At 44.1% G+C, this 26,044-nt stretch overlaps 1 protein-coding gene across 2 annotated transcripts in view; it reads left to right on the top strand.

Annotated features, from left to right (window-relative positions):
* Positions 1 to 26,044, top strand: part of LOC124048475 (alpha-tectorin-like) — a 51,115-nt gene that overhangs the window by 8,411 nt on the left and 16,660 nt on the right. For both annotated transcript variants that reach the window (XM_046369312.1, XM_046369311.1), the window contains exons 4-17: positions 9,131 to 9,252; positions 10,252 to 10,530; positions 10,715 to 10,810; positions 11,383 to 11,536; positions 11,782 to 12,182; positions 13,630 to 14,209; positions 14,322 to 14,905; positions 16,633 to 17,203; positions 19,271 to 19,872; positions 20,299 to 20,456; positions 20,710 to 21,110; positions 21,856 to 22,052; positions 24,132 to 24,530; positions 24,857 to 25,140. In XM_046369312.1, the coding sequence (XP_046225268.1) occupies positions 9,131 to 9,252; positions 10,252 to 10,530; positions 10,715 to 10,810; positions 11,383 to 11,536; positions 11,782 to 12,182; positions 13,630 to 14,209; positions 14,322 to 14,905; positions 16,633 to 17,203; positions 19,271 to 19,872; positions 20,299 to 20,456; positions 20,710 to 21,110; positions 21,856 to 22,052; positions 24,132 to 24,530; positions 24,857 to 25,140 (4,828 nt within the window). The remainder of the gene's footprint in view (positions 1 to 9,130; positions 9,253 to 10,251; positions 10,531 to 10,714; positions 10,811 to 11,382; positions 11,537 to 11,781; positions 12,183 to 13,629; positions 14,210 to 14,321; positions 14,906 to 16,632; positions 17,204 to 19,270; positions 19,873 to 20,298; positions 20,457 to 20,709; positions 21,111 to 21,855; positions 22,053 to 24,131; positions 24,531 to 24,856; positions 25,141 to 26,044) is intronic.

Genomic DNA, 26,044 nt, shown 5'->3' with positions numbered 1-26,044 from the left:
TTTATATAGTGTCCTGTCCTCGTGTAGAAAAGCACATGAGATAATTTATGCAGCAGCATTCCAATACATTTTTGGACTCGTTGTTATAAGGGCACAAGGCGAGACCCAGATGCAGACACAGGAGGCAGATGGTTATAGTCCAAGATGTTAATTAACAATCCAAACGGGGTAGGCAAGAGAAAGGTCATGGACAGGCAAAAGGTCAAAACCAGTTCAGAGTTCCAGAGGTACAGAATGGCAGGCAGGCTCGAGGGCAGGCAGGAATGGATCCAGAAAACAGGGGGAGGACTAGTAGACGAGAATAGAGAAGCAGCAGCACAGGAAAAACCACGCTGGTTGACTTAAACATACAAGACAAACCGGCACAGAGAGACAGGAAACACAGGGATAAATACACCAAGGAAATAAGCGACACCTGGAGGGAGTGGAGACAATCACAAGGACAGGTGAAACAGATCAGGGTGTGACAGTTGTGCTGTGCTGACTTGAACAGGAAGGTGGAGCGGTGGTACTTCTTGTAGGCAAGTTTTGTCATCAAAGGTGCTGGGAACCTTGAAAAAAATAAGGTTGAATCATGACATCAGTGATCTTCAGTTTGGAGCTCTAGAAAGAGGCCCGAGTTCCCGACTTGGAATTCCGAGTTGGATTACAGTTCAAAACATATTTTCCCTGTCGGAGCTAGTTTTTTTCCCAGAGTTCCCAGTTGTCTTTAGCTCACTGAATTCTGAGATTCTCCAGTTCCTAGTTCCCAGTTGTTTTAAATGCGACTGAAGTCATGCTGGATTGACAGCATGACCAATGTATTCAACCTTTTCTGGCCCATGGTTTGTTGCGAGGTTATTTCTATCCTTTTAAGCTTGGAAATAAGACCAATTCAGACAGCTGTTTTAAATCCTTAAACCCAGATTTGGACCACACACCCTCTCCACCGAATAACAGGTAGGAGAAGCAAAATAGTAATTGCTATGCAACGCTTGCAGTTAGCCACTGATTCCTTCCAAACCACTCATTGTTGAATTTGCGATTTCCAATTTTGTCACGCCTTGACCTTAGAGATCCTTTTTATGTCTCTATTTTGGTTTGGTCAGGACGTGAGTTAGGGTGGGCATTCTATGTTTTGTGTTCTATGTTTTCTATTTCTTTGTGTTTGGCCGGGTATAGTTCTCAATCAGGGACAGCTGTCTATTGTTGTCTCTGGTTGGGAACCATACTTAGGTACCCTTTTCCCACTTGTGTTTGTGGGAGGTTGACTCTTTGTTTTTTGTATGGGAGGTTGACTCTTTGTTTTTTGTATGGGAGGTTGACTCTTTGTTTTTTGTATGGGAGGTTGACTACTTTTTTTTGTATGGGAGGTTGACTCTTTTTTTGTATGGGAGGTTGACTACTTTTTTTGTATGTGTAACAGAATAATTTTAAACCGTCCCCTCGCCCATACCCGGGCACGAACCAGGGACCCTCTGCACACATTGACAACAGTCACCCTTGAAGCATCATTACCCATCGCTCCACAAAAGCCGTGGCCCTTGCAGAGCAAGGGGAACTACTACTTCAAGGTCTCAGAGCAAGTGACGTAACCGATTGAAACGCTATTTAGCGCGCACCACTAACTAAGCTAGCCGTTTCACATCCGTTACATATGGGAGGTTGACTCTTTTTTTTTTAATGGGATGTTGACTTTTTTTATGGCACTTTGCCGTTGAGCTTCACGGTTTGGTTTTGTAATGTTTTGTCGGCGTCATTTTTTTCATTAATAAGCAATGGCATTTTTCTGGCCACACTTCCGTAAAGCTTAGGTCTGTGGAATGTACGGCTTAATGTGGTCCAATGAACAGGTACTCCAATCTCCGCAGTGGAGCTTTGCAGCTTCTTCATGGTTATCTTTGGTCTCTTTGTTGCCTCTCTGATTATTGCTCTCCTTGCCTGGTCCATGAGTTTTGGTGGGCGGCCCTCTTTTGGCAGGTTTATTATGGTGCCATATTCAACGTTTCGGATACTTTTTTATAACCCAATCCTGATCTGTACTTCTCCACAACTTTGTCCCTGACCTGTTTGAAGAGCTCCTCGGTCTTCATGGTGCCGCTTGCTTGGTGGTGCCCCTTGCTTTGTGAGGTTGCAGACTCTGGGGCCTTTCAGGACAGGTGTAGATATACTGAGATCATGTGACAGATCATGTGACACTTATATTGCACACATGTGGACTCTTGAAGGTAATTGGTTGCCCCAGATCTTATTTAGGGGCTTCATATCAAAGGGGGTGAATACATATGCACTCATCACTTTTCTATTAATTTTTTTTTTTTGTATAACAAGTTATTTTTTGCATTTCACTTCACCAATTTGGACTATTTTGTGTATGTTCATTACATGAAATCCAACTAAAAATCTATTTATATTACAGGTTGCAATGCAACAAAATAGGAAAAACGCCAAGGGGGATAGATACTTTTGCAAGGCACTGTAGGGGTGGTATACAGAAGATATCCCTATTTGGTAAAATAACAAGTTCATATTATGGCAAGAAGAGCTCAAATAAGCAAAGAGCAACGACAGTCCATCATCACTTTAAAACATGAAGATCAGTCAATGCGGAAAATTTCAAGAACTTCAATTTCAAAAACTTAAGAAAGTTTCTTAATGTGCAGTGGCAAAAACAATCAAGCACTGTGATGAAACTGGCTCTCATGAGGACTGCCACAGGAAAGGAAGACCCAGAGTTACCTCTGCTGTAGAGGATAAGTTCATTAGAGTTACCAGCCCAAATAAATGCTTCACGGAGTTCAAGTGACAGACACATCTCAACATCAACTATTCAGAAGAGACTGCTTGAATCAGGCCTTCATGGTCAAATTGTTGCAAATAAACCACTACTAAAGGACACCTATAAGAAGAAGAGACTTGCTTGGGCCAAGAGACATGGGCAATGGACATTAGACAGTTGGAAATCTGTTGTTGGGTCCCAATTTGAGATGTAGAGCAGAGTGAATGAAAAGCAGCCAACAAGTGCTCAGCATATGTGGGAACTCCTTTAAGACTGTTGGAAAAGCATTCCAGGTGAAGCTGGTTGAGAGAATGCCAAGAGTGTGCAACGGTGTCCTCAAGGCAAAATGTGGCTACTTTGAAGAATCTATAATCTAAAATATTTTTTCATTTGTTTAACACTTTATTGGTTACTATAATATAGAACAGAGATATCAAATTGATTTCCCAGTGATTGCACGTTGGCCAATAGAACAGATGGTAGAGGAAGTTTACCCACTTGCCAAAGAATTCTCACAATGCACCCTGATCTCCGCTCCCTGTATTTCCATAATTTCTTCTTGGAAATTACAGGGATTTGGGCCTGGTCTTGGAGATGCAATATATCCTTTGCGTTGGACTCATTAAAGAAAAAATCTTTGTCCAGTTCGAGGTGAGTAATCGCTGTTCGTATATCCAGAAGCTCTTTTCGGTCATAAGAGACGGTAGCAGCAACATTATGTACAAAATAAGTTACAAACAATGCGAAAAAACAAACAAAATAGCACAGTTGGTTGGGAGCCCGTAAAATGGCAGCCATTCCCTCCGGGTCGATTATTCAAATACAGCACCCGATCTGCCAGTCACATTGTATTAAATGTCCCCAAACACATCCCTGGGTCATTCTTCTTTTCAGTTCATAACAGACAGGGCTGTTGTGGTGACCGTATTACCGCCACTCCGGCGGTCACGAGTCACGAAGGCAGTCAAATTTCATATGACCATTTAGTCACTGTCACACCCTGACCTTAGTATTCTTTGTTTTCTTTATTATTTTGGTTAGGTCAGGGTGTGACAAGGGTGATATATGTGTTTTGCCGTGTCTAGGGTTTTTGTATGTTTATGGGGTTGAACTTGTCTAGGTGGTCGATCGATCCAGGGAGAGTGCCAGAGCCTGCCTGGGATTCAATGGAACAGTGCGATGAGGGATACAGGAGAATGGAGGAACGGTTACGATATGTGGGTACACGACTAGCACGGAAGCCCGAGAGGCAGCCCCAATATTTTTTGGGGGGAGGAGCACACGAGGACATTGGCTGAGTCAGGTAGGAGACCCAGGTAGGAGACCTGAGCCAACTCCTCGTGCTTACCGTGGGGAGCGTGTAACTGGTCAGGCACCGTGTTATGCAGAGATGCTCATGGTATCTTCAGTGCGCTATTCTAGCCCCGTGCAGTCTATTCCAGCTCCTCGCATTTGCCGGGCTAGATTGGGCATCCAGCCAGGACATATTGAGCCAGCTCTATGTTCTGGATCTCCAATGCGTCTCTACGGTCCAGTGTATCCAATGCCTCCTCCCCGCACTCGCTCTGAGGTGCGTGTCACCAGCCCAGTACCACCAGTGCCGGCACCATGCACCAGGCCTCCAGTGCGCCTCCAGGGCCCAGTACGCCCTGTTCCTGCTCCCCGCACTCGCCCTGAGGCACCACGCACCAGACCTACAGTGCGCCTCAGTGCCCAGTCCAGAGCGTCCGGCGACAGTGCCCAGTCCAGAGCGCCCGGCGACGGTTTACAGAACCTTTAACGACGGGCCACAGACCAGAACCTCTAACGACGGGCCACAGGTCACACCCTGACCTTAGTGTTCTTTGTTTTCTTTATTATTTTGGTTAGGTCAGGGTGTGACGAGGATGATATATGTGTTTTGTCGTGTCTAGGGTTTTGTATGTTTTGTATGTCATCTACAAGACCCTGCTAGGTAAAGTCCCCCCTTATCTCAGCTCGCTGGTCACCATAGCATCTCCCACCTGTAGCACATTAAAAAGAGGAGGATTCCCATCAGCTTTCTTTTGGAAAGGCCTACTATATTTTTTTTCCTCAACTTTCCTAATATTAAGCACATTGCTTATCTTTACAACAGGAGTATAGCCTACCTGGCTGTCATGAAAATGAACCACGGGAAAAGCGTCCTCCATTTTCTATTTAAATGCATAGATGACATGTATTTTCTTCCCCTGCCCCTGTTTTAAGACAGGTGCATGATAATGATCCATTCTAAATCAAAACAAATGTCATATATATTATTTGGTACATGTAAAGCCAAGATTAAATCAAGAATAGTCTGATGGGTGATAATATTAGCCTATCACTTGTGAATGATATATTATCACTTGTGAATGATGCCCAGCGTAACGGCAAGAAACAATTTGTTCCAACTTTTTCGAATCATAGTCGCACCCCTCATGTAGCCTAGCCCATAGGCCTATACGTTTTGATAAGGTTTGTTTCACAACTAAAGTGGCCAAATAACATTAACCCCCTTAATAAGGGGTGTAGAGCCTAACTGGAATACATAAGCAGCATGTGAGTTTCAAGTTTGGGGAACATTCGCACACATACTGCCGTGTAATTGCCTAATAGTTTATCAACATTTAAACTAACGGTTCTGATATTTTCCATCAGCCACATTGCGAAGAAAAACAAATGCTAGTGGTTGTATTAGTTTGGGCTCTATCGCATCCCAGAACTGTCCCAGACTATGTTTGGAATATTTGTTTCCTCGCATAGAATAGAATAGGTTAACTTTTGTACTGTGTGGGATAGTAGATTGATATAGGCTTGTGTTTTTGTTGTTCGTTAGGCCTACACATCTTGTTGGCTGACAAAAAGTAAATGTGGACAGTTCTTCCAATATCTTCAATATGCACTTCAGAATTGGATAAGGACTTCTGCAGTTGCGTCCCCGACGTGTCTTGGGGTGGTTAATTTCTTTACTATCAAATGAGGAGAGACAAACTTATCACACAAGTCGGGGTTATAACTGAAACTAAATCTTTATTCACTTATTAATAAGGGAGCAGGTAAATACAGCACACACATACAAAGTGAATCGATTGAGTTCTCTGCGATAATGTGGGCTGGTCGACAAATAACCCTCAGATGATATTATTATTATTATTATTATTATTATTATTATGATTCGTTGAGAGCCCGGAGACAAAGAATATAACACCTTTTTTATAGCAAACTACATCCTCCTGAATGTTCATGACAAACAATAGATGTATGGAATGGGTCACAAGGTTAAGATTTGTAATAAAGATAATAATAATTCACATCAGACTGCTGTAAAGACCGTTCTCTTTGTGTAGAAACCAGAGTCTGGCCCTGAGCCATCTCTCCCTGGTACCTTCCAATCAAACCGGAGCAATCTCCCTCACATGAATGGAATGTGGCCTAAGGCATCGTAAATCTACTGTCAGCATTAAACCCCCAGAGGCCCATTCTCAGTAGAACACACACAGATGAGAACCCCCTATTCTGTTGCATTAAACAACCATTTGATGCAATAACAGTATTTATAACATGATCCTGTAATTTCTCTCACAGTCGGTCTTCACTTGTAGCCTGTAAGAAAGACCCGATCACGTGATGGAGAGCCATGTGAGTGAGAGGTGCTTCGGATCACGTAGCACTCAGAGAGAAAGGCACAACGCAGCACTCCGGTCCAAGGGCACAATGGCCACTGGTCAAAAAAGGCATGGATTGTTTTATGGTGCATTACAAAGGGGATGCCGCCAGGACATTTGAGGCATTAGCAAGTGCTTGTAAAATTGTGAATGTCTGTACAGTCTACGCAAAAAAAACAAAGCAGAGCTCATTCTTTTCAACCGACTATTTTCAAATCATCATTTGATTTGCATTATTCAGCCTTATAATGTATAAAAAATCTAAATGTGCTTCCCGAGTGGTGCAGTGGTCTAAGGCACTGTATTGCAGTGTTGCGGCATCATTGCAGCCTGGGGTTCGATGCCAAGCTGTGTGAATCCCATAAGGTGGCGCGCAATTGGCCCAGCGTCATCCATGTTAGGGGAAGGTTTGGCTAGGGGGCTTTACTTCATGCTGACTTTGGGTTAAGCGAGTGGGTGTTAAGAAGCATGGCTTGGCGGGTCATGTTTCGGAGGACGCATGACTCGATCTTCGCCTCTCCCGAGCCCGTTGGGGAGTTGCAGCAATGAGACAAGATCGAAATTGGATATCACAAAATTCGTGAGAAAAAGGGGGTAAAAAAATCGAAACATATAAGCCCAACATTTGTAGTACAACTAAAGTTCCATTAATACCTCTAAATGAAGCACATAGGAGTGAGTACCTACTTCTTTGTTAACCGCTCAACACAGAATAGCCGCATGTGCGCACTCCCTCAAATTGTTGGAGAAAATATCCTTTCTATTTTATTAAACTTTGTGAAATTGTATTCTTCATACTTTAAAATAATATAAAATAATGCCACGGGAATTCTAAGCAAATCTTGTCTGCTAAATGAACTAGTCTTAGCCCACAGCCATTTGGCATAGCCAGATCAGGACCAAACATATGGACAACTCAGAGTATGCTATTCTGTTCTTCTGAAATAGACTACAATTTCTTCATTTCTTTCTTTAGACCTGTCTGAAGGTTTAGGCTATATTACATGGATCTATTAATCTTTTTAAAATTGAGATGTTCCAAAGGGGTGGCAGGGTAGCCTAGTGGTTAGAGTGTTGGACTAGTAACTGAAAGGTTGCAAGTTTGAATCCCCGAGCTGACAAGGTACAAATCTGTCATTCTGCCCCTGAACAGGCAGTTAACTCACTGTTCCTAGGCTGTCATTGAAAATAAGAATTTGTTCTTAACTGACTTGCCTAGTAAAATAAAGGTTTAAAAAAAATGCATCAGTGGCTTGTAGACTATGTGTGGAAGCCAGTAGATGCTAAATATGTTTATGTTAATTAACGGTCAATTATCATGAGACTGACAGTTATTTGCTTGACAATCACCGGCTGACAAAATTCGTGACCGCCACAGCCCTAATCAGACCACAAATATGCTTATCAAAAGTACCCCATGAAAAACATTATTGCCGAAAGTGTTGATTTATCATAGCAGGTGTTCATTCAATTGCCTTCTTAGGGATCGGTGTCCTGTGTATGCGACGGTTGAGCTAACGTAGGCTAATGCGATTAGCATGAAGTTATAAGTAACAAGAAAATTTCCCAAGACATAGATATATCTGATATTGGCAGAAGGATTAACAAGAATTTAAGTTAACTGCACTGTCCAATTTACAGTAGCTATTGCAGTGGAAAAAGACCATGCTATTGTTTGAGGAGAGTGCACAATTTTGAACATGAAAAGTTTTTCATAAACAAATTAGGCACATTTGGGCAGTATTGACACAAAATGTGGAACCAAAATGCAATGGGTCATTTAAAACTTTGCAAATAAACTGATGCCATCTAGTGGACAAAATCTAAATTGCACCTGGGCTGAAATAATATATTATGGCCTCTCTCTTGCATTTCAAAGATGGTACAAAAAAAATACAAAATAACGGTTGATTCTTTCTTTGTATTATCTTTTACCAGATCTATTGTGTTATGTTCTCCTACATCCCTTTCACATTTCCACAAACTTCAAAGTGTTTCCTTTCAAATGGTAATATAATATGCATATCCTTGCTTCAGGACCTGTGCTACAGGCAGTTAGACTTGGGTATGTCATTTTAGTTGAAAATGGAAAAAAAGGGGCGGATCCTTAAGAGGTTTTAAATGTCCCCTGACAATGAAGAGGTAATTTGCTAAATGACCTGCAATGCTTTTGTTCACTTATCAACCTACATTGCCCACCAGGAAAAGGAAGTCGCAAACATTTGACTTACTGGTAATAGGTGGGCCTTCAGGTAATTTGCTATACAGTATGTGATTAGCTAGAAATATGAGGATGAGGCTACCAGGATAAATATATGTCCTCTTTGTTGTGTGCATTGATTGTTGCCAACCAGTGAAGCCATTTCTGTTGATTGGCACATGCATTTAAAAAGTGAAAGAACCAGACTTCTGAGTGATTTAATCACACTTGAATAATTCCTCCAAATATTTCTTAGATTCCTACCAGATATAATACAATTAGATATGCTTTGTGAAATCAAATGTATTTTTTAAAAACTATTAATAGTACTAAAAAACTAATAGTTATCTTGGCTTATTGTTGATCCACTTTGATGGACAGGGTATACTTTGCTGACCTGATCACTGGTTGGTGATCGAATAACTCACTTGAAATAATTGCCAGTGTGGTCAAATATGGCTGGATAATAACTTTTTTTATGACAGAGGGGTATTTTGTTCATCTCAGGACCACTCTATCCATTTGGGGCTGGAGACACCATGAGTTCAAGATCAGATGATGGAAGTTCCCCTCTTATTCCCCTGAGCCGGCCATTTGTGTATTTTGGAAACACGTACCACCAGATATATGTGGGTAGAAATGTATATTTATTTATCTCTGTTGCATGAAACCTGTTGTGTATTTTTAATATCTTTGTGGGCAAAACTGTATGCAATGCATTATGACTTATTTTGCTGGTCAGGTTGAATATTGGTTGTCAAAAATCAAGATGCCATTGTTTACCGGGATGTAATCTGGTTCTATGATGTCTGTTCAACCAGTAAACCACTTTACAATCAGAATATGCTGTTACGGTGTTGCATGCCCCAAAAAAGTATGCTGGGATGCCTCCTGGAGTTGTTAAAGATTATACAACTTGATGTTAGATGGTTCTTCACCTTGAATGTAGTCTATGGGCCAGGAGAAACTGTAATCCATGTTTTTTGTTGTTGCTGCTACTAGCTTCAGCTCACTATAGCTCACTGTGTGAGCGTGTTTTATTTTTTCAAAGTCCACATCATCTGAAATCAACTCAAATATGAATATTTTGTTTAATGTTACTCAAAAGTGATTTGGCCTTTGAGTAACAATTGAGTACCTTACTGTGCATATTTTCAATTAATAGCTTTTTAGCAAAGAGCAATCATTTTGCTAGGATTGTTTGGAAGTGGTCTGAGTGGGGAGGGGAAAACTAGCTCTTATAGGCAGAGAGGTTTTGAACTCTCCTTCTTATTGGTCTATTAACTAATTTACCACCTGGTGATGTCACCAGACAGACCAAAACTCCATCTCATCAAAACACGTTGAAATTTGAACTGGTCTTTTCAAACAGCTCTCACACTAAGGACATTATCTGAATTTTCACAATTTCACAGTATTATTCCAACCTCAGAGTTTGGAAATATATACAAAACACAGTTTCTCCTGATCCATAGACTACTTTCAGGGTGAGGAACCATCTACCATCAAGTTGTAAAAGCCTGAACTACTCCTTTAAGCAATTCAAAACCTGTTCTGATATACAGTACAACTAAACAAAATAATTGTGTAATCATTTACCATTTTTCAATGAACTCATTTGATTTAAGGTTAACCACAATGGACACCTGACGTTCAACCAAGCATGGTCCAGCTTCACACCATACAGTTTTCCTGCACATTCCACAATAGATCTAATAGCTCCATTTTGGACCGATTTGGACAACCGAGGGAATGGTAACATCTTTTACCAGCAGTACATTAGCGGTAGTGTTCTTCAACAGGCCACACAAGATATCAATCAGTACTTCCCAAACCTGGGATTCTCTGCTAATTTGGTCTTCATTGCTACGTGGGATAGGGTGGCATACTACCCCAATTCAGGAACAGTAAGACTTTTCTTGTGGTTCTATATCCATCAAAAGTAATGTTAATTGTAAAGGCAATCGATACAACACCTGTGAAGCAATGATATGAAATAGAAATTACATGGGATTTCTTATGGTGGGGAAAATGGTTACATTATACAGTAGGCTATGTATTAAAATCTTTCTCTCATTTCCTTAATGTAAGGAAACCACCTTCCAAGTGGTTCTGATTGCTGGTGTCCAATCCTCTTTTGTCCTGATGAACTATGGGCAGATTGCACTAGCACAACGCAGTATTCAGGTCAGAAGAATGAATGCATACCTGTAACGGTCTATCCCAATGGGGGCTTATGTACAAAAGTTTAGATTCAGAGCTTGTATATAATTCATTGTGATTGGAGAAAACATGGGAAAGTTATTCTACTTTAAAAGTTGGTAAACTTGTTATCCCACTTAGGAGACAAGTAGGAGAAAATACCCTTGAAAGATTTTGAGTGCTGGAGAGAATTTAGTTGTTTACGATCCTTCAGCATCGTCCACACCCTCTTAAGCCATAGATCCACCCATCTCTTTAAGAATTCACATGTCGGCATGGCCAACCGTCAGCATGGTGAACCTCTCCATTGTCTCAGCCAATCATGGCTAGCCAGAAAGGATCCTGTCTTTCTCCCTATATAGCTCAGTGCTTTCTCCTTGGCAAAACTCAATATTTTCTGATCCCATACAAGTTTGTAATTAAGGCACATGAAAGTTCACGTTTAAGAAGGCATTTCTGCAACAACAGCAAAAATATATATTGTCTGGTGACGTAAATTTGTTTTTTTCATAATTCAATTTTTTAAAATACATTTGTGTCTATTTTTTTTCTACTAGGCTGGCTATGACACAATCAACTCCATCCACCACTTCTCGATCCCTGGATCATTTCAAAGCAATTTTACAACGTTCAGCTCCACCAGTAACGTCAATGTTGCAGGTCGCTGGGCCTTTCGCACAGACCATGGATCAAGAGGCTGTACTTTCAATGGTGAGAACAACACAAAAAATACAAAACATAGGAGCCCCATTATTTTTGATTTGTGTTAAGAATTACTGTTCTTCTCCAATATAGACAAACTATATTCAATCTATATTTTTTTAAGTGATGGTTGCGCATCATGTTACTGAGAGACTCTGACTAGGTTTAAATTAAATTCTTGACATCTTGTCCAGGCTTCTGTCCTTACCCCATAATATTGGCTGCATGAAACATCTTCTATCACTCTCTTTCAGGTTCTCCTGTCCAGTTGGGTGACTCCTTCTGGAGTGACAACAGCTGCAGACAGAGGTGTACCTGCACCAGTACAGGCATTCAGTGCCAGAGCCAACCCTGCTCCTTTTCCCAAATCTGTCAACCCGACGCCTTCCGGTTCTCCTGCCAAACGATTGAACGTAGCACCTGCACCGTTTCCGGCGACCCCCACTACTACACCTTTGACGGAAGCGTGTTCCACTTTCAGGGCACCTGCACTTATGTCCTGTCAGAGGAGTGTGGCCATGGACTGCCCTACTACCGTGTGGAGGGAAAGAACGAGAACCGTGGTAGCACCCAGGTGTCCTGGACCCGTCTGGTGAGGGTATCTGTTTACGACGTGGAGATAGAGCTGGTCAAAGGTCACCAAGCCGAAGCAAAGGTCAGTGCCGGTACACATGTAAGAGTTTCTTTGTCGCTCAAGCATGATTGATGTTTATTACTGTTGAATTCACATTGCATTGCACATAGTTGACAAAAATGTGAACTTGCACTTCACTGAATTGTCTCTTCATAATGATGTAGGAAGTGTTATTTTTACTTTAATGATATACACTACACGACCAAAAGTATGTGGACACCTGCTCATCTGAACATCCCATTCAAAATCGTGGGCATTAATATGGAGTTGGTCCCCCCTTTGCTGCTATAACAGCCTCACCTCTGCTGGGAAGGATTTTCACTAGATATTGGAACATTGCTGCGGGGACTTGCTTCCCTTCAACCAGAAGAACATTATTGAGGTCGGGCACTGATGCTGGGCGATTAGGCCTGGCTCACAGTCAACGTTCCAATACATCCCAAAGGTGTTTGATGGGGTTGAGGTCAGGGCTCTGTGCAGGCCAGTCAAGTTCTTCCAAACCAATCTTGCCAAACCATTTCTGTATGGAACTCACATTGTGCATGGGGGCATTGTTATGCTGAAACAGGAAAGGGCCTTCCCCAAACTGTTGCCACAAAGTTGGAAGCACAGAATCGTCTAGAAAGTCATTGTATGCTGTAGTGTTAAGATTTATATTCACTGGAACTAAGGGGCCTAGCCCGAAACCATGAAAAACAGCCCCAGACCATTATTCCTCCTCCACCAAACTTTACAGTTGACACTATGCATTCGGGCAAGTAGCGTTCTCCTGGCATCCACCAAACCCATATTTGTTAGACTGCCAAATGGTGTAATTAAGTGTAATTAATCACTACAGAGAACGTGTTTCCGCTGCTCCAGAGTCCAATGGAGGCGAGCTTCACACCCCTCCATATCTTAGGCTTGTGTGTGTGGCTGCTCGGCCAAGGAAACCCATTTCATGAAGCTCCTGACGAACAGTTGTGCTAACATTGCTTCCAGAGGCAGTTTGGAGTAAGTATTGCCACGAGGACAGACAACTTTTATGCACTACGCACTTCAGCACTCGGTGGTCCTGTTGTGTGAGCTTGTGTAGCCTACCACTTCGTGAGCTGAGCAGTTGTTGCTCCTAGACATTTCCACTTCAAAATAACAGCACTTACGGTTAACCTAGGCAGCTCTGGAAGGGCAGAAATTTGACACACTGACTTGTTGGAAAGGTGGCATTCTATGACGGTGCCACGTTGAAAGTCTCTGAGCTCTTTCTTCAGTAAGGCCATTCTACTGCCAATGTTTGTGTATGGAGATTGCATGGCTTTGTGCTCAATTGTATACACCTGTCAGCAACAAGTTTGGCTGAAATAGCCAAATCCACTAATTTGAAGGAGTGTCCTCATACTTTTGGAAATATAGTGTAGTAGTGTCCTAATTATGTCCTTCTCTCTCATACTCCACAATGTTATGATTTCTACTCCTTCTGCTCATCCAGGTCAACGGAAGCTTTGCCTCCACCCCGTTCTCCCTCCGTAATGGCACCATCCAGGTCTACCAGTCTGGTTTCTCCCTGGCAGTCAGCACCGATTTTGGCCTGCTGGTGATGTATGACGCCAACCACTATGTGAGAATCAGTGTACCTTTCAACTACTTCAACGCCACCTGCGGTCTGTGCGGAACCTTCAACAGCCACCGTGAGGATGACTTCCGCTCTCGCACGGGACAGATCCTGACCTCTGACGTTGACTTTGCCAACAGCTGGCAGGCGTCTGGGGACAACGACCCAGCCTGTGAGAGGGTCCAGTGTGCTGGGTTGGACTGTGCCTTCTGCACCCCCTCCCAGAGGAGTCTTTATGGCAACACAGCTCACTGCGGTATCCTCCAGGACCCGTCTGGACCATTCGCCCCATGCCACGTTCAGCTGCCCCCCCAGACCTATGAGGAGAGCTGCGTCTATGATCTGTGCGTGGGGGGAGGGTACCAGCCCATTCTGTGCCAGTCCCTCAACGTGTATGCCACCCAGTGCCAACAGCATGGCATACAGCCAGGATTATGGAGGAGGCAAGGCTTCTGTGGTATGTACTGTATGTGCCAATCAATCTTGTAACTATGGTCTCTGTTCCACCGAATTGCACCATAAAAATAACATATGTTTTCACCATTTCTCTTTCCATTGTATTCCATCAGAAATCTCCTGCCCAGCCAACAGTCACTTTGAGTCCCAGGGCACAAGCTGTCCTGCCACCTGCAGCAACCTCAATGCCTCCCATGGCTGCCCCCTCCCCTCCCAGGAGAGCTGTATCTGTAACCTTGGTTACGTCCTGAGCGCTGGGGTGTGCGTACCCCTCGCCCAGTGTGGCTGCACCTTCGAAAACCGCTATTACAGCTCGGGAGCGACCGTCATACTGGACCAGAACTGCGGCAGGCGTTGCATCTGCAGCCGTGGCTCCATGTCCTGTTATTCCCATGGGTGTGGAGAACTTGAGGCCTGCAGCGTGGAGGATGGGGAGAGGGGCTGCAGACCAACCAGCTACGCCACCTGCTGGGTGGAAGGACCCAGGTCCTACCGCACTTTTGACGGAGTGACCTTCCAGTACCCCGGGGCTTGTGGGCTGATCCTGGCCAGGGTCATGGGGTGGTCCCCCCACACTCACTTTGTGGTGTCGGCAGAGAAAGTACCCAGAGGCCAGCAGGGTTTCACCCAGGTGCTGAAATTTGAAGCGGTGGGGACACAGGTGCACATTGAGATGGGAGGTGGGAGCAGAGTGCAGGTCAGTGCCATTCATCAGTAATAAAATGTAACTACAGATAACTTGCCAACCACAATATGTATTGAATGTGTCATGAATCATGACATTGCTCAAATGTATCAGATATATCAGATTTAGTTTTTGTCTCCCGAATGTATGATTTAATTATTTTTTAATATAAACTCAGCAAAAAAAGAAATGTCCCCTTTTCAGGACCCTCTCTTTTAAAGATAATTCGTAAAAATCCAAATAACTTCACAAATCTTCATTGTTAAGGGTTTAAGCACTGTTTCCCATGCTTGTTCTATGAACCATAAACAACTAATGAACATGCACCTGTGGAACAGTCGTTAACACTAACAGCTTACAGACTGTAGGCAATACGCCACAGTTATGAAAACTTAGGACACTAAAGAGGCCTTTCTATTGACTCTGAAAAACACCAGAAGAAAGATGCCCAGGGTCCCTGCTCATCTGCATGAACGTACCTTAGGCATGCTGCAAGGAGGCATGAGGACTGCAGATGTGGCCAGGGCAATAAATTACAATGTCTGTACTGTGAGATGCCTAAGACAACGCATCAGGGAGACAGGACGGACAGCTGATCGTCCTCGCAGTGGCAGACTACGTGTAACAACACCTGCAGAGGATAGGTACATCTGAACATCACACCTGCGGGACAGGTACAGGATGGCAAAAACAACTGCCCGAGTTACACCAGGAATGCACAATCTCTTTATCAGTGCTCAAACTTTCCGCAATAGGCTGAGAGAGGCTGGACTGAGGGCTTGTAGGCCTGTTGTAAGGCAGGTCCTCACCAGACATCACCAGAAACAACATCGCCTATGGGCACAAACCCACCGTCGCCGGACCAGACAGGACTGGCAAAAAAGTGCTCTTCACTGACGAGTTGCGATTTTGTCTCACCATGGGTGATGGTCTGATTCGTGTTTATCAACGAAGGAACGAGCGTTACACCGAGGCCTGTACTCTTGAGCGGGATCGATTTGTGCGTTACAGGGAAGACATCCTCCTCCCTCATGTAGTACCCTTCCTACAGGCTCATCCTGACATGACCCCCAGCAATGCTACCAGTCATACTGCTCGTACTGTGCGTGATTTCCTGGAAGATAGGAATGTCAGTGTTCTGCCATCGCCAGCGAAGAGCCCGGATCTCAATCCCATTGAGCATGTCTGGGACCTGTTGGATCGGAGGGTGAGGGCTAGGGCCTTTCTTCCCAGAAATGTCCGGGAACTTGCAGGTGCCGTGGTGGAAGAGTAGGATAGCATCTCACAGCAAGAACTGGCAAATCTGGTGCAGTCCATATGGAGGAGATGTCCTGCAGCTGGTGACCACACCATATACTGACTGTTACTTTTGATTTTGACCCCCCCCCCTTTGTTCAGGGACACATTATTCCATTCATGTTAGTCACATAGCTATGGAACTTGTTCAGTTTATGTCTCAGTTGTTGAATCTTGTTATGTTCATACAAATATTTACACATGTTAAGTTTGCTGAAAATAAACGCAGTTGACAGTGAGAGGATGTTTCTATTTTTGCTGAGTTTATATATACAATTATATTTTAAATACTTTACTGGGAGAGCGATTTAATCTAGAAGCTTTTAAAACCTCTCCTTCATGTACTAAATTCATTTAAAGGGATAGTTCACCCAAATTACAAATTTGTCAAATCTCAAATCCCACATTTCCTAACGAATTGATCCCATTGAATCCCACCATAGGTGAATGGTCAGCTGATCCGATTGCCCTTTAGCACCGAGTCCGGCCACATCCAGGTCTTCCACAGCAGTGTCAACAGCATCGTCATCCACACCTCCTTTGATGTCACTGTCCAAATTGACTGGCCTCACTTGGTCCGGGTCACCACACCAGGCACCTACAACAGCTCCCTCAGTGGTCTGTGTGGCAACTACAACGGCCACAGGCACGACGACTTTCGAACCCCGAACGGTGTTCTGGTCAACAACTCGCAACTCTTTGGAGACAGTTGGCGGGACGGGTCCCTCTCGGCGCACTGTGTGGAAACGGAAAATAGGGTGCTGCCACAAATTGGACAGAACACCACTGTTTACTATTCTGACCAGTCATGTGGCCTTATGGCTTTGCCTGGTGGGCCGTTCTCTTTGTGCCAGAGCAGGGTGGGCCCATGGGATCGGGTGGAAGAGTGTGTGGAGGATTTGACTGAAGCGGGTGGGGCCCCAGGGGTCCTGTGTGAGGCTCTTCGTGGTTACGCCCTAACGTGCCAACAGAGTGGCATCACAGTGGGAAACTGGAGGGATGTCACTGATTGTGGTGAGCACCAGTAGCATTATTGCATAAACTGCACGTCAACTGAACCCCTACATTAAAATGCACATGTATCACAAGCTGGTTCATGCATACTTATTATGCCCTTCAATGCCAGTATAGTATAAGTAGTATAGTGTAGTATAATTAAGTATAGAATACTAGCATTGACGAGCATAATACATATAGCCTGAATCTAAAAACAAGCACTTCGATCACACAATCACTCGATATGAGCATTCATGACTCAATCAGGTCAATCTCACTGCGCCCTGCGTCCTTCGGAAGCCAGTGCCCTTGGAAGCAACTTGTTCCCATGAATCTTAGCATGTTAACTAGTAACAACAGTTATTACTACGTCACCCTCAAAAATAGTCTGAATAAATCAAGAAATCTGTAATTAATTTGAACTTTGATTTGGAGGAGGTCTCAGTCGCGCAATTTTAAATCTAGCTAAGGAGTTTCATGTTTCTGAAGCTTGTCTATTATTAACATGTTAGCTAAGCTTGAGCCAGCCACTTCATATGAAACGTAAGAAACCTTCCAACCAGCTAGTGCAACAGTAAATCAGGGGGTTAAAGTTCCCTGTCACTGTGACGGATTTCTGTCATATGGATTCTGGAGAGGTTGTTTTATTGCGGATCTACACTGATCGTAAAAAACGATCTCAGAGGGATTGGGTTTGGAGATGACAGCCTAATACAGAAGCATGTCTGTTCTACGAAATATTTGCGCTGAACTGACATACATGATTGTTGCTTACACTCCTATGTTCCGAAGAAGGAAGGGAATACTCCATAACGATAGTCTATAATGCGCTCAAATCAAATAGCAGTGTACTGTAGCTCTTGGCAAGGTAATTCAAAGCCTAAAGTTTATTACTCAGGATGAAGCTTTCCAGCGCCATGTAATGTTGTTAGACAACCCCATATTAGGATAGTTTCCCTATTTACCTAGTCAGAACACACAATAACAAGCTATGTGAGGTAAATATTCCTCTCGAGGTGCATTCAAGTTGCGAGAGGGAAACATGTATTCTGACAAGCAGTCAATGCACAACAATTCTTATGCTTTTCAAAGCAGTTTTCCTTTGCTACCACATTCTTTTCTCTACACCTTCAGTTGCGTGAGTTGGCCTCCGATAATCAATCTGAGATCGACTTGAGTTTCTGTCATATATTTTGTTTGTTTGTTGCTTTAACCCCTGCATTAAATACAATGCTCATTCCATAAGCAAACTAGCTAGTTACCTAGCTACTGTATTAACATTATTTTATCACAATGAACGGGTTTTTAATGAATTAGCAAACTGCTTGCTCTGCCCTTTATCAGTGCAATGCCTAACTAGCTAGCGCTAGTTCAAATTCCATCCCTGTGTTTGTCAATGAATCTAGCTAGCAGCAGGCTACAACAAACTAAAACCAGCTGATGAAATCACTGGCAACCGTTATACAATGCTTGCACTTATTTTGTGCAGGAGTAGAGATGTTGATTTTACAAGTTTCTCACTGTCTATCGGAGTATCTGTCTGCCTCAAGTCTCCAGTACCCGTGTTTCATAGCAAGTGAGTCATGCCCCAAGACAGGTTGTGAAAGACAGTGCTCGTAAATGGTTTTAGAATTTTTGAATATTGATAAGTGGCAGTTGGGACGTCGAGTGTGCAGCGTCTCAATGCACATTTTGGCCAAAGCAATTTCAGACTTGAGTGATCACTATAGTACACAACAGCAAGTGGCCAATCTATAAAGGGCTTAGGGGCCAAGTGTTTGGTTTGAGATTCAACTATGATACATGTGTGCAATATAATAATAATAATATATGCCATTTAGCAGACGCTTTTATCCAAAGCGACTTACAGTCATGTGTGCATACATTCTACGTATGGGTGGTCCCGGGGATCGAACCCACTACCCTGGCGTTACAAGCGCCATGCTCTACCAACTGAGCTACAGAAGGACCACTATCATCATATCAATCATGATATGGTTCAGCTTTATAGCCTATTAATGGTATTATGTTAGTGTTGTGTCTGAAAGGGTTCTTCAATGAAATCCACGTTTTTTCCCCCCTCAGAACAAACCTGTCCCCCCAACAGCCACTACGAGCTGTGTGGCACTTCCTGTCCCGCCTCCTGCCCTAGCCTCTCCTTCCCCTTCCTCTGTGTCACTGCGTGCCAGGAAGGATGCCAGTGCAATGATGGCTACCTACTCAGCGCCAATCAATGCGTTCCGCCAGTGGCCTGCGGATGCCACCACCAGGGACGCTACCTCCAAGGCGGTGAGCGCTTCTGGGAAGGTGGGGAGTGCCAGAGCCTGTGCACCTGTAACGGCACCACCGGAGCAGTCCGCTGCACCCCATATGCCTGCAGCCCCCAGGAGTCCTGCCGTGTGGTGGAGGGTGAGTACGGGTGCCACCCCAACCCCCATGGCACCTGCTCCGCCTCTGGAGACCCCCACTACCTCACATTTGATGGAGGGGCATTCGATTTCCAGGGCACCTGCCGCTATGTCCTAGCAACCCTGTGTGGTAACAGCACGAGAGGGTTGCAGCATTTTTTGGTGGAGGCCAGGAATGAGCCATGGAACGGGTTGAGAGTTTCCATCACAGCTGAGGTGTTTGTCAATGTGTGGGGCCACTGGGTGCACATTTCCAGGGAGAGGCATGGAGTGGTACAGGTAAGGTAACAAGCTTTGATAAAGACTATGTCAAATTACATTTTTCAGTTTGTGGTACTCCTTTTTTCCAAAACGCACAAGCTTTTTCAACAGATATGAACTGAAACATGTCAAAGTTGCGGTCCATTTTCTTTGTTTTATCTTCTTTTTTTGAAAAAGTACCATGTCTTTATACCCAGACTAGCAGAACAGCGGAAATACTTGAACAAAGGCATGATGAAGTTAATAGACGGTATTCACTTCAGGTGTTATTATGGCCATGGGGAATACAAACGTTATCTACCACATCTCTGTTGATTACATTCATCATCTATTTGACAAATACCAGAGATGATGATGATGATGAACAACATTGAGAAATACTATTGCCTCTATGCCACATTGTAAACAATGTCGAAATACTGATTACTTCAAATGTCTTTTCAGATTGATGGAGTGACCAGCAACCTGCCTATAGTTTTGCATGGTGGACGGGTGTCTATCTACGCGAGTGGACTCCGCACGTTTGTCAACTCCGATTTCGGCCTGAGGGTCAGTTACGACGGCTCGAGTGTGGTGTCTATCTCTGTCCCCTCCAACTACAGGTGTGTGTTTAGGTACACATTGGTGGTAGTGGTGGCGAATGTAAAATTGATGGATGTAATAAACGGATTGATGTTTAAAATCCTTAAGTCAGGGTTGTGGTCAATTTAGTTTTCAATTCAGAAAACTAAATTGACCCCAACTCTGCCTAAAGTACGTAATAAAACCTAACAATGGAAATGTTCGTTTTTAACCACTTTAAACAGTTCTTTCTTAAATCTGTAATTCACTGTGTCACTATTATCATTACAACAGCGGAATGACGTGCGGCTTGTGCGGAAACTTTAATGGCAATCGCAACGACGACTTCCTCACCCCCTCCGGAACGCTGGCGTCCACTCCCTCCCAGTTTGGGAATTCTTGGAAGGTGGAGGGCAACTACACCTGCAGCGATGGCTGCGGAGCCTCCTGTCCACAATGCCACAACCCGAGTCCCGCCCGCGCCCGGTGTGAGGTCATCAAGGACGTTGAGGGACCCCTGAGCTTCTGCCACGGCCAGGTGGACCCCGAGCCCTACTTCCGCGACTGCGTGTTTGACGTGTGTCTGTCGGGGAACAGAGAGCAGGATGTTCTTTGCAGGGCTATCCAGACGTATGTGAGCACCTGTCAGTCAACAAACGTCAGGATCTACCCCTGGAGACAGAACACCACCTGTAGTGAGTGACAAATTGTCTTCACTTTAGATTGGTAGATAGGACCTAACATATTCTGTGGTGTAACCTTTGTGGTAATATGGTAAGACCCAAGGCCTCATACAGTACTGTATATACGTCATTCTGCATTTTATTTAGAGTGAAAAGCCTCATACAGTTTCATGTAGGCTTTTTTTCTCTGAAGAATGTACTTCATGCACAATTGCAAGTTTGATTGTATTCTAAAGACAGCCCCGTGAGTTTTAATAACAAAGTCTCAAGTTGTGAAGCTTTCACATGATCAAATTTGTAGAATGTCTGGTATTTATCTAATGTACATTGGGGACAATAAAATATCACACATATTTCAAAGTATCACATAAGCTCCAACACTTAAGAGAAACTGCTGGTGGTGCAGTTAAACACGCATTGTAACAATTGTTTTGTCAACATCACGCAGTGATGAAACCTTTTCAGTGATTGCAACTGTACGACTAAGGCTTTACGTAGTCTCCAGGTGATTTTCTCATTCTCTCTCTCTCTCTCTCTCTCTCTCTCTCTCTCTCTCTCTCTCTCTCTCTCTCTCTCTCTCTCTCTCTCTCTCTCTCTCTCTCTCTCTCTCTCTCTCTCTCTCTCTCTCTCTCTCTCTCTCTCTCTCTCTCTCTCTCTCTCTCTCTCTCTCTCTCTCTCTCTCTCTCTCTCTCTCTCTCTCTCTCTCTCTCTCTCTCTCTCTCTCTCTCTCTCTCTCTCTCTCTGTCTGCATGTGCAGATATTGAGTGCCCAGCAAATAGCCACTATGAGCTCTGTGGATCAGACTGTGGGCACACCTGTGTCAGCAGCATTGATGCCAGCTGCGAGCAGAGCTGCACCGAGGGATGCTTCTGTGACAACGGTTACCTCAGGAGCGGGAGGCACTGTGTCCCCGTAGAGAGCTGTGGCTGCCAGTACGATGGCTTCTACTACGATGTGAGTTACTCATCTCATAGTTTATGCCAGGGGAATAGGTTTCGCTCTGTGTTGTATGCAGAGTAAAGGATCAAGGGTGACACCGCAAAGACTTTCTCGACGGATGAAACATGAAACAACGTTCTTTCAGTTCATTGTGTCTCAACTACATCTGCACATTCTCCCATTAGAGCAGAAGTCAAGATCAAGTAAATAATTGTGCACATGCAATGCATGCGTGGCACCACAAGTTACATACACCATATATACTGAGTGTACGAAACATTAGAAATGCCGTACTAATATTGATTTGCACTCCCCTTTTGCCCTCAGAACAGCCTCAATTCGTCAAGGCATGGCCCTCTACAAGGTGTCAAAAACGTCCCACAGGGATGCGGGCTCATATTGACTCCAATGTGTCCCACAGTTGTGTCAAGGTGGCTGGATGTCCTCTGGGTGGCAGGACATTCTTTATACACACGAGAAACTATTGAGTGTGGAAAACCCGAGCAGCATTGCATTTCATAACACACTCAAACCGGTGCGCACCATAGCGCGTACAGTACCACAATAGCGCGTACGGTACCACAATAGCGCGTACGGTACCACCATACCGCGTACGGTACCACCATACCGTGTACGGTACCACCATACCCCGTACGGTACCACCATACCGCGTACGGTACCACCATACCGCGTTCAAAGACACTTAAATCTTTGATCTTACCCATTCACCCTCTGAATGGCACACACACAATCTGTCTCAATTGTTTCAAGGCTTAAAAATACCTTTTTAACCTGTCTCCCTTCATCTACACTGATTGAAGTGGATTTAACAAGTGACATCAATAAGGGATCATAGCTTTCACCTGGATTCACCCGGTCCGTCTATGTCATGGAAAGAGCAGGTGCTCCTAATGTTTTGTACACTCAGTGTAATAGAAAAAGTACCATGCCTGCATAAGCAGGCTTTTAGTTCAGTGTCTCAACTGCATCCGTGCCTGTTGGATGGTAAAAGTCATATAACCCTCAGTCAGTGTCTGACCAGTGAGAATACAATGACTGCTCGTTTTCCCAAAGGAAATAGTTTACAGCATAGCAAATATACTAACATGGGGCGGCAGGGTAGCCTAGTGGTTAGAGCGTTGGACTAGTAACCGGAAGGTTGCAAGTTCAAACCCCTGAGCTGACAAGGTACAAATCTGTCGTTCTGCCCCTTAACAGGCACCTGCCCCTGAACAACCCACTGTTCCTAGGCCGTTCTTAACTGACTTGCCTAGTTAAATAAAGGTAAAATAAATAAAAAACATGCTAAGTTGCATAGCACTCTATGCTGGAGCAAATGCTGAAAACAACACAAGAGTTAGCAGCTCGTGCTCAGACTAAGGTGAACATTCCATTGAGTTCGAGTACAAAGATGACATTCTAAACACACAGAATTCCCAGTGTAGATGGTACAATAAACATTAATAAAGTTGACAAGGAACATATTTCACTATTCTGTAGTGATAATTACATCATTTTTATGACAGGATTAGCAGAGCTGGAAAATACAAACCACTTCCCATTGATGCAGAAGGAGAGAGAAAGGTTGCAACAGGTTCATCGGAAATTCATGGGAAATGGAACAAACCATTCTGATTCTATCATTCTTATTGTCATATTTTCTCATATCAACTCTGTTACACTCAGGGGACAGATGGATTTGCACTGCAGTGCTTTTTGAAATAATATACCAACATAGCTCTAGTCATGGTAAAATATGAACACAATATTACAGTAGAAAATGTATTCAGAAATAAATTATAACCCCCTAAAGTGACCTGATTGACCCAGGCCAGTCCGTTAGATCACTGCTGAATCATTAATAAAAACAGTACCTTGCTACATTTTCGAAAGTTGATAGAAATCATCAGTATTTTTATGTCGTTTATTTTATGCAAGTAGGCCTACTTCATTCATTTAACTGTTATTACTCTTTGATTTAATCCCTTTGTAATTTTAAATAGCTAGGTGTACCTGTAGAGACGTTGTTATATGAACATGGTGTACTGTTGCCTATATTTTGCAACGCATCCACACTGTTTTTTTGTACTTCAGGTTAGTGAGTCTTTCTGGACCCAAGGCTGCTCACGACACTGTGAGTGCTACGCCCCAAATGACCTCCGCTGCTCTGCCGCATCCTGCACCCCCAACCAGGAGTGCGCCATAAAAAATGGACGCCTGGGCTGCTTCAACGCCTTGTCCACTTGCACGGTCTGGGGCGACCCCCATTACATCACTTTTGACGGGGCCGTGGCCCATTTCCAGGGCACCTGCTCCTATGACATCGCTAGGACCTGTTCCAACCACTCTATTAATGGCCTCACGTTCCGTGTGGTGGCCACCAACCGTCACCGTGGCAACAACCTTGTCTCGTTTGTGTCGCTGGTGGATGTGTGGCTGTCCCATGGAGGGGAGGAGACCCATATCTCCATTGGACAGAGCAAGAGCGTGATGGTAAATGCACTAAAATCCAAATAACACTTTTAAAGTTGATGCAAATGTGACAAATCTCTCAGTTTTTAGCAATGATATGAGACTTTTATTATAGAGCCCTTCAAGATGGTAGTCGCCAAGCCTTCCCCAACCACAAGTTTTTGTCCTCATGCTTTTGCATTGTCCACACTACCTACAAATACTTATTGTCTTGCTTACAAGGACAAAGGCTTCTTGAGGTCTCTTTGTCGTCAACTGTCCTCTATCAAACTAGTCAAGTCTAGGCCTGAGGTCTTTTCCAATAACCTCAAATCTCTTTCCGACATTCCCCCTTTTTTCTTGGTCAGGTGGACGGGAGCGAGGTCTCTATCCCCTCCTCCATCGGCTCCATTGCCGGAGTGGTGCGGGAGCGGGGCTTTGTGATGCTCAACTCTAGTGACCTGACGGTCCAGTTCGACGGCCGTAGCACCCTGATGGTCAGGCTGGGCCAGAGCCACCACGGTGCAGTGTGCGGGATGTGTGGCAACCTCAACGGCGACCCGGAAGATGACAAAGTCCTGCCCAATGGCACGCCGGCACGGAGTGACAATGACTTTGGTGACGGTTGGAAGGCAGACACTAGCCGGCCAGGGTGAGCTGCTGCTGCTGCTTTGAAACAACTAAGGCTTCTGGGGAAACAACCTCTATTGAAATTCAGTTTATTCACAATATGCCATAGAATGTATCATTTCATAAAAAAACACAAGAAGATGATTCAGAAGCAAAGTTTTCGCAGAATGAAAATACATACTTTCATCCACAATGGAAACACAAGGGATTAGATGATTGTACAGTGACTGTTATTCCCATGCAATGTTTTAAAAGTGCTATGCTATACTCACTCACTCACTCACTCACTCACTCACTCACTCACTCACTCACTCATACTCACTCACTCACTCACTCACTCACTCACTCACTCACTCACTCACTGCCTTCCGACTCTCTACCCTTCTCCATTACATTTACATTTAAGTCATTTAGCAGACGCTCTTATCCAGAGCGACTTACAAATTGGTGCATTCACCTTATGACATCCAGTAGAACAGTCACTTTACAATAGTGCATCTAAATCTTAAAGGGGGGTGAGAAGGATTACTTATCCTATCCTAGGTATTCCTTAAAGAGGTGGGGTTTCAGGTGTCTCCGGAAGGTGGTGATTGACTCCGCTGTCCTGGCGTCGTGAGGGAGTTTGTTCCACCATTGGGGGGCCAGAGCAGCGAACAGTTTTGACTGGGCTGAGCGGGAACTGTACTTCCTCAGTGGTAGGGAGGCGAGCAGGCCAGAGGTGGATGAACGCAGTGCCCTTGTTTGGGTGTAAGGGCCTGATCAGAGCCTGGAGGTACTGAGGTGCCGTTCCCCTCACAGCTCCGTAGGCAAGCACCATGGTCTTGTAGCGGATGCGAGCTTCAACTGGAAGCCAGTGGAGAGAGCGGAGAGAACTTGGGAAGGTTGAACACCAGACGGGCTGCGGCGTTCTGGATGAGTTGTAGGGG

This window comes from Oncorhynchus gorbuscha, linkage group LG11, assembly GCF_021184085.1.
Source record: "Oncorhynchus gorbuscha isolate QuinsamMale2020 ecotype Even-year linkage group LG11, OgorEven_v1.0, whole genome shotgun sequence".
Taxonomy (NCBI): Eukaryota; Metazoa; Chordata; class Actinopteri; order Salmoniformes; family Salmonidae; genus Oncorhynchus; species Oncorhynchus gorbuscha.
This window is presented reverse-complemented; position numbering and strand designations above follow the sequence as displayed.